Consider the following 9,020-nt stretch of genomic DNA (forward strand, 5'->3'; position numbering starts at 1 on the left):
CTCGGGCCGCTGTCACCCTCAGCGGGAGGGGCTCCGCTCCGGCAGCAGAGGTGTCCGAAGACGCTTTGCTTCGGTCTCCGCGTAGCTCGGGATCTAAGAAAAAGCGACTTCAGTTGCTCGGTGTGTTACAGAGCAGGAACCCAGCGCTGAGGGAGGCCACCAGGTGTTGAAGTTCAGGCGCCGCTGACTTGTAGTCCAGTATCTTATCTGTGGTCACTTAAACCAGCTGTCTCAGTCACTCGGAAGTGGAGCAAAACCTTTGGCGGCACTAACTGACTTCCTGTATATAGCTGAGGAAGACTTACGAGAATGCACTAGGTGTGCTTGTTATGTCATAAAAATGTGTCGTCTGGTACCAGCAAAAACTTCTAAAAATACTCTTTCTCTGCCCAAATTCTACCTGTGTCTGCAAACATGAAATTTCTCCTTTCACTGGTACCTTGTAAGGATTTGGTGCTGGGTGTGTTCTGAAGCCTAAGGAGCCTTTCAGGGCTTGGGAGATAGTTGGGAATCTCTCTTGTTAAAGTGTGTGAGCAGACAGGAGCTCCCTCGGGCCATTTGCTTCGATATTATTTTCAAAAAGGTCTCTTGTGCCTTACTAGACAGAACTACCTTACTACTGGCTTCTGTAGATATTGTCTTTACCTAAGTAAAAGGTGTAAGCAGCATCTTACTGATTGCTTTAATTGACTTGTTACATTGTCATTGTTACCAAGAGATAAAAGGCAGTGTAGCTGTGAGAAGTCTTTTAGATTGTCAGGTACCAATCAGTGTGTTAGAGAAAGAGGTAAGTTATTGAAAAATTTCAATGATACACTAAACCTCTTTTGGTTTTGAGGCATGTTTTGCCCAAAGGATAAAAATAACAAACATTCCATATTTTCTTGTGAAGCTTACAGATGTTAATTCTCTAATTTCAGCCCATACAAATGGAGAACCCCTACAAAGAGCCTCCTAAAAAATGTGTCTTATGTGGAATAAACGTGGACTACAAGAATGTGCAGGTGAGTTTGAAAATTCCTGTCCATGATGAAGGTAACCGGTTTACTATTTTTAAATGTGTGTGTGTAGAAGTCCACAAGGACAAAAAATGAGATTCACTTGTATGTGTAGGGGTTTAAAACTTAAGAGTCAGAATGTGTGAAGATAAGGGTCAAATAATGTAGTTGTGATAAGCTGTTCAATCTACTAGTCCTATGTGCAGGTGTTACAACTTTGCTGTTTACCAAATGGAGTCCTCAATTCTAATTCTGCTGTCATATAGCTTAAATATTGTGGCATATAAAATACTGTCTAACTCCAAGCTATACTTTTTCTTGTCTCCAGGTAGAACTGAGTTTTGTAAAAACAGATCAAAAAATGAAAAACAGAATGCAAGCAGTAAAAGAAACTAAAGCTCTGTAAAAATTCTTAAGCTGACTTTGGATTTCTTAATTTTAAATAGCTTCTTTCCCAGTTTGTTTCTCCGCACACTGGCTGCATTTATGGCAGGCATATAACAGGTATGTGAAATACTGAATTAAATCATTTACTGGTTAATGTTAATCTACTTGTGAGTCCAAGTAATGGTGTATCAGTTATCTTTCCAAATGTAACTGCTGCCGACTCCATACATCTTGTAATAGCATTCCTCTGACTTAGTAGCCTTCATCAAGGAATGAAAATATCTCTTAATTATATGCTTTTTTGTATTTAACAGTATAAGCATACATGCATTTTTCTAGGAAGACTTAGACAAAGCTAGAGGGAATTGTCAGTAATATCACTTTCACCCTTTAAACTAACGATTTGGTTATCGTTGATTTGAGACTGAAAATGATTCTCTTTAGGCTTGTGCAACAAGAAGCAGAAGGAAATCACAAAAGCCATTAAAAGAGCTCATGTATTTGGTAAGTATGACTACGCTTTTGAGTTTTGTAAGTCAAGCCTACTTTCCTATTAAAAAAACACCTCCATCTTATCTTTTTACAGGATTTATGCCAGTTATGTTTAAGAACCCATCATTTCTCACAGACCCCAAGATATGTAATGTCAAGTATCCAGAGTAATATACTATAAAGAAATAAACAATAAAACTACTTTTCATGTTTATATATTTGTTTACTGGAAGTGCGGTTGGCTAGCATAATGCATCACTGACTGAAGGGTGAATGTCAGTTGCTTTTCTTATGAAGTGTCAAGTCTCTAAAATTGTCTGAAGGAAGTATGAAAGATGAAAGCAATAATAGAAATCGGCAACTATATGGACCGCTTCCTCTGCTCACAGGCCTTGGTAGAGTTCAGGTGGCTGTTCTTCCCTTGCTGGATTGGAAGGGGGGAGGTGAAAAAAACAAGTAGTGGATAGCTAAGGATAAATTAAAGTATTAAAATTGGGGCAATTCATGTAGACTGCTAATTCTTTTAAGCATGTTACATGTGTTCATTTGATGTTCCCTGCCTCAGCTTCTGCTGAGGGAAGGGTAGTACTGCTTCTTCAACAGCAGCTTGAAGTTGTATTACTCTGAGGCAGTATGACATGGTTATATGACCACTAACATCCTGCTAGCATAGTCTTTAAACCCTGAGAGAGTGAATACAGATTTAACTCCAGAAGGCAAAATGAGGGAATATCATCCGGACTTGTCTATGCTGAACAGGATTCATGCATTGGGGGGAAAAAACCAAACCTCTATGTCTTGCAAAAATGCATTTGTTTTTTTTGTCCCTGCAGTGCTATAAATTGGTATGTCACTTTAATATGCTGGCAGTAGCTTTTGGTGCAAAGTCATCTGGAAAATCATTAACAGATCAGAAAGTAGGAGAGTGTGGGTATTCATTTGTGTCTCTAATTTTTTCCAACATATCCTCATCTGTTTCAGTGCTACTCAGCATAAGCTTCCTTTCCTGGTCGCTGTCCTCTTGGTCTTGAAGTAATTTTTGGTGAAGCTGCAGTGATCTGGACTTCTTGAATGACTTTGACCCTGTTGTGGTCCCTCTGACTTTTCGCTTGGTTAAGTGTCTTGTTTCAGCTTCAGTGAAGTCTCTTTCCTCTACCATGAGAGTCAGTTTGTCCAGGACGTTAATATTATGGTCAATGTTACAGCAGTTCTTAGATATCTGTCGGCCTTTAAAGGAAACAACACATGTCTGAAGTCCAGAATTGGGGAAAAATGTTTGCAGTGCCTGACAAAGGAGAATGTTCTCCTTTGGCTCTCCTGAGTAGTCTCTGTCTTCTCCTGGAAAAAAAAAGCTAGAGTTGCAGTCCCTCTTGTGCACTTCTACCACTACTGTTTTGGCTGCCTCAAGTTCAGAAGTGTTTTGTGCTTCTGCCAATTGAATCAACTTTGGAAATCTTACTAAGACTGGCATTGCATTTATTTAACTTACCAGAACAACTTTGTTGCTTTTTCCTCTTTATTTCTTCTTTTAATTGGCTCACCTCTGCTAAGAGTTTCTCTACAGATCGTTCACTGGCTTCTACTGTAGAGCATATTTTCTGCAAGGAGAAGAGTATTTGATGGAATTAACAGTATTCACAGAAGCTGACTTTAACCTTGTTGCAAAATCCTTAAAGGTACTCATGATTTTAAAAGTTGGACACAAAGTATTAAAAAGCTTAAGTAATGAGCTTGAGGTCGACTTTAGAGATGATAACTTAAACCTTGTGTTGAATGAGGTGCAAGATATTTTAATTGTTCCCATCTAAGCAAAGGAGTTCTGACAAGCTAAAGATAGTGCTCCTTCAAAACAATCCTCTCGTGAGAATTTACCAGTGGACTTGAGGATTTATCAGCATACTTTTGATCAAATGGAAACTTAAGTCTTCAACTTTGAGAACTTAGTCTACAGCTACTAACTGTAGAAACTCCCTGATCTTTCAATATGTGCTTCCAAGATGCAGCTTTGTTTCTCATTTAGTGCAAAATGGTGTACCCTTTGCTTGACTTAGTTTTGTAGTACTGCTGAAAGTAACCACATCGGCAGGTATGCCTGACTTACCTTCAGTTCCTCCTGCAAGGTGGCATACATCTCATTTATCTTATGAACCTCTTGTAAGGATCCGTCTTCGTAAAAGAATTCTGACCTGTGGACCAAGAATATAATTGTATAACTGCAAGTTAATGATCCCAGTGCTTACTTAGTAGGAGCTATAATGAATGAAGAAGCATTTTGAACTTCAACACTAGGTGCTTATGTTGAGACAGCCAGCTGCTCTCATGGCAAAGTATGGGACTTGACTAATTTCCAAGTACCTTGGAAAGGTAAATTGCAGGAAACAGGTCAACAAGTTAGCAGGGTACAGCTGGAGCATTTGCAAAAAGCACTTAAAATACTACTTCTATAGAAAGATAATTATACTTAACTGAAAGCTACAGCTGTTGGTAAATATGGCATATATTGTACCTGTGTTGTCTTACTGATCTCACAAAACCAGAAGATACACAGGAACCAGACACTGTTCTGTAACCTTGCTGTTCTGCCATACCCAAGTTGGTAACCACCAAAGGAACTTTCTGGAAAAGACTTAAAAAGCAGAAGTACAAGAACATGATTTATTAACATCCAAAGGCCTCTCTCTGATAGTTAAAGGTTCTTGACCATTAAGCATCCCAGATGGAGGTTTACAGTATAGTTAGTTCTTGCTAAATGTATCCCATCACACATAGATGACTACTTACGGCTAAAGGCAAACTGCAAGAGCAACAAGACTCTGAGCAATGCACTAGTTTTTTTCCCGCTTCTGGGTACAAGTCACACAGTGCAATACTTGCTTGTTAAGCCTAGCCTATGGGCAGTGTGTCTCTGAAGATAATGGAAGATTACTACCAATTTAAATATTTCAATGATACGTGAAGATGAACACCATGCATAGTTGAAGTCCTATACACAAAAACAAATTGCTCAAGAACAGCTTATGTGCATAAATGAACTGACAGTGTCTGCCTGTTGACACTGGCACTCCTGTTGACACTGGCACTACAGATAGTTATAAAGGCAAATCCCTGAACAGAACTGCAGGGTACGATTTCAACTGGGCTCTAGCAATGTAAGGAATAATCTTATTTAATGTGTAAGTTTCAAGGCTAAACCAGGGTTAACAATAATCCAGTTGCAACAAAGAAAAAAAAACTGTTCCAAGTTATAGCACATGCTGTGCTACTGCTTTATTAAAACTAGAGAACAAACCAGTTACCCTTCTTGTGGCCGATGTAAGGCATGTTCCAGTCTGTAAGTAGAACAAGTTTCTGTCATCACGCTAGAGGTTAATAAAAGGAATACAAGGCCCTGATTTGATAGGTGTGACTGTAAATTCTTATGAAGAAGTCTTTCCCGGAATGTCATGGTCTGGTCTGTGTTACGTCTGAATTTGTACCATCCTATTACACTCTGCAGGCAGAAGGAAATTCATTATTACTGTTGAATCATGCTGTCCCTGTGTGTCATACTGAAGCAAGTTAGAGGATTCAGTACAAAGTCATGAATCTGAATTATTTGGTGATGTGTACATATTCAAGCAGTTAGTTAGCTTGAAACCCTTAAAACACCTAGGCCTAATTCCAGAATGACAACTTCTCTTTCCTTCAAAACTGTGTTGAACTGGCCTGTTTTCTGAGCTTGTGCTCAAGCTGAAACTCTGCAAACTTGGTTCTGCTATTTTGCTGTTTGTCTCTTTCCAGCTTCTACTTTCTCTTTGTGAAACTTCCTTCTGTGAAGAAGACTCTAAATTTTTTTGGTCAAATGACACTTAACCACTTGAGTGAGCTTACCTCAACTGATCTTAAGCTAGAAATCGGTAGCATTCCTTTGGGATATTTGAACTGTTCGCTTAAGAAATGAGTAAGAAAAAAATAAAGTTGACATACGTAGGCAAACTCTAGTCAAAAATAACCTAAACTCATCTTCTGGGGGAGAAGATGATGCAGCTGCCTTGACCAGCAGTGTGAGGGCCTAGATACAAGATTAAAAAAAAAAGGGGGGGGGGAGCTTGATACAAGAACCGCCCCCAAAATCTGAGCAAGCTCCTTGGTATTGTTTAGGTTTGAAAATGAAATACCTTCTTACAGCCTGATAGTATTTTCTTCAGGGCAAGTTCATTCAGTTCTCCTGCAGAATTATAAAAGCTAGAAGAAAATTAGGACAATTAGAGGGGGGGGGAGGGTGCGGAAAGCTACTGTAGAAATAATTATTCCCTAGCAGTCTGGCAGTCATCTCACTTTAATAGGGGTTCCCCCCCTGCCCCTGGTAAGCATAAAGATAGGCTGACACAGCTTCTCTGCTAGGACAGTGCAGTTAATTTCATTACTCAAATAGCTATGTAGGTGATCTTGTACAGCCCAGATGCTGTTCTGGTATCAGTGTTACTGGGACACAAGTTAAAGGTAGCATCTATGTTCTCTCAACTACGAAATAGTAAGATGCCTTCAATTTGATATGAAATGCCTTTCTAATAACACCTGGGTTTATTAATTTTCAGAAAGATTTGAGAAGGAAATTGTGTTGTGATTCTCCCCTTATAGGGGTGCAAACCTGCACAGCTGTGTTCCCATCTATGATGCAACTCTAAATACTAGTCCTTGAAACTCTCCTGCCATGGGGCTAAGAAGTGTTTCTTTTTCTGACCCGCTTAGAAGCCTACGGCTGATGCTACCTTTTTTTTGAGGGTGAGGGGTTGGGATGCATGCTTTTAGAAAAGCAATGGGTTTTTTTTTCCCCCAGTATGTTGACATTATTCTGTAGTAAATATGGTATCATAGCTCACCAGAAGGTGCAGTGTGCCATATCTCTATTTCTATATGCGTAGACAAACACCAAAAAAGGCTATGAAGAACCAAAATAGGAATAATGCAAGGCATTTTGCATCTGTAATTCCAAGGGGTTGATATGGCTACTGTAGTTACAGCTGGGTGATTTTCTCAGTAATGTAATATAAGTTTAACTCTTGAAGAGTTCAAGTTAGGGTTAATTTTAACTTTTTCATATCTGTTTAGTTAAGATTCTTACCTGAACAACTGGTAGCATGGAATATGCTTCTGTATATCTGGAAAGAGAAGGTAATATTACTCTGGGTTCATCAGTTCAAGATGTATATTCTTCTGTATGCTATGATCAGAATTAAACTGGTAGAAGAACCGAGAAAGAATTCTATATAATTTCTTAAAATCAAATGTATTAACAACTAATTAAATAAGGTTAAGAAAGGAAATATTTTTTAAAAATATTCTAATTTTTCAGATGTAAAGGGAACCACTTTATATAAACTGTATTTCCTATATATTTTTCTGTTTTGTCAAGTGAAAAATCAAATCGGGCACTTTATTTTTTCCCTCCCTTGTACTGAGTACAGGAGTAGTATGTAACATGAAAGATTTCACTTGAGTTACTCTGCAGCAAGGCATGGATGCTGTTAGTAAGAAAGATGAGGCTGGAGAACAGAAACCCATAGGGTAGATGATGCAAACTGGAAGACTGACTACCAGGAAAAAAAAGTAGGTTATCTAATGGCATTCTAAATCCTTTTCTTTTCCTAAATGCTCACAAGTTAACTAAAAAAAAAAAACCCAAACTTTGGAGCAACTAACTCTGCCTATGAGAATGTGATGATGAGATTCTGGGTAACTTGATCAATGCCACCACAAAAAATTCCCCACACTTTTGGTTCAGCTGTGAGACTCTGGAGGAAAGTGTTACACCTTAATTGTATCCTAGAGTAAACCTAGAAAATGGGATGCAATTTCTCCCTACCATGTTTTCAGGAAGACTGGAAAGGGTATATATAAAATACTGTATTACCTTGTTCTCTTTCTTTTTGTGTAACATTTTAAAGGAACGGACTTACATGTGTGTGCGTGTGCATGTATACATATGTTTTTGTTAGGGGCGAGTATAAAATGCACATCCACTCTAATCCCATGAAGACTATAAAGAGAAATACATCTGGCATCTGCTCAATGAAATACATAAATAGTTTGCAGCCTTCACACACGGTATTTTATAAGCTCCAAATTAGGTGATAGATGCTAACACATTACAGTTCACATCTCTGAAATAGGCCAAGTTTTTTCCAGGGCAACTGTAGTCCAGGGGAGTTTGTGATATGGCCAAGACAAAGGAGGTGTCTAAGCCCTAAATTACCTTTAATGTGACAAGATACTTGGCAAGAAGGAGCTATTCAAAGAGCTAAGAACTAGTATTTCTGTTAAATTAAATTTTCTACAGTAAAATTGTAAAATTTTTAGCAATTAATGTTACAAAATAACCCTTCCATGTGTTTTTTTTATGTCAATGTGGACCCCAGGATCTAGCAGCTTCAATCTTGCTGTAAGGTGTTGACTGCCCTCATTCAAAACTAAGCAGTTGTACATTGCCTGGAACCAAATGCGATATTTAAAATGTGGACACACTAACCGATTGTATAAACAACTTCAACATCATCCATTTGTGAGTCAGTAATGCTGTTCTTGGCTTCACCTTTCACATCTCCAAGGAGAAAACCTTCCTTTATAGGGGGAGAAAAAAAAAGTTCACATAACAGTAGCATTGAACAGGAATTTCTAGTATTAATAGTGTAAACACTGTCTTCAGGAGAGGAAAAAAGCTGTCAAAATGAACTGGTTGTTTGCTGTTTTTTTTCTAAAAAACCAGAGTAGTTTCTCATTTTTCAATACCTGCCTGTATTTAAGAAAAAAAAAAAGTTGGAATGGTACTTAGCTGTTTTCTGTTCCTCATGTTTTCATTCACAAGTGAACAGTTTGTGGCTGTACTGGTGACGCCTACCTCCAAGGCTTAGGCCAGATGGCCTGACCAGCATTGTGGTCACTCCTTGGCAGACACAGTGCTGCTGCTGCCACACCAGGTGTTCGGTGGCCCACATCTCCTCGTTTTAAAATAAAAAACCCGCAATTTCCCGGCATTAGTCAGCACAGAAAGCAACCTCCATCGCAGCGGGGAGGGAATACACTGCAAAACCGTGTTCCAGCACAGCACGCGGTGAGGCCCTGGATGTCCGTGTGGCCCTCCCCGGCAGCGGGGTCCCGGCGGGC

The 9,020-nt window shown here is 39.0% G+C and overlaps 2 protein-coding genes across 3 annotated transcripts; one reads left to right on the forward strand and one right to left on the reverse strand.

Moving 5' to 3' along the window:
- Window positions 1-414: 414 nt before the first annotated feature.
- MRPS18C (mitochondrial ribosomal protein S18C) lies at window positions 415-2,091 on the forward strand. The gene is made up of 5 exons (XM_009327507.1): window positions 415-435; window positions 921-1,004; window positions 1,445-1,502; window positions 1,830-1,889; window positions 1,972-2,091. The coding sequence occupies exons 1-5, from the start codon at window positions 415-417 to the stop codon at window positions 2,046-2,048; spliced, it is 300 nt and encodes a 99-aa protein (XP_009325782.1). The 3' UTR covers window positions 2,049-2,091.
- A 582-nt stretch (window positions 2,092-2,673) lies between these two features.
- On the reverse strand, window positions 2,674-8,474 carry FAM175A (family with sequence similarity 175, member A). Of its 2 annotated transcripts, XM_009327488.1 has the most exons (8): window positions 8,386-8,470; window positions 6,982-7,018; window positions 6,035-6,101; window positions 5,174-5,367; window positions 4,384-4,503; window positions 3,979-4,063; window positions 3,367-3,475; window positions 2,674-3,215 (listed from the first exon to the last, which is right to left on the reverse strand). In XM_009327488.1, exons 1-8 carry the CDS (start codon window positions 8,414-8,416, stop codon window positions 2,788-2,790), a joined length of 1,071 nt encoding a protein of 356 aa, XP_009325763.1. In that variant the 5' UTR covers window positions 8,417-8,470; the 3' UTR covers window positions 2,674-2,787. The 2 variants fall into 2 exon arrangements, with proteins under 2 accessions (XP_009325763.1, XP_009325762.1); XM_009327487.1 differs by lacking the exon at window positions 6,035-6,101 and having other exon boundaries at window positions 8,386-8,474.
- Between the last annotated feature and the right edge of the window lie 546 nt (window positions 8,475-9,020).

This window comes from Pygoscelis adeliae, unplaced genomic scaffold, assembly GCF_000699105.1.
Source record: "Pygoscelis adeliae isolate BGI_AS28 unplaced genomic scaffold, ASM69910v1 Scaffold157, whole genome shotgun sequence".
Lineage (NCBI taxonomy): Eukaryota > Metazoa > Chordata > Aves > Sphenisciformes > Spheniscidae > Pygoscelis > Pygoscelis adeliae.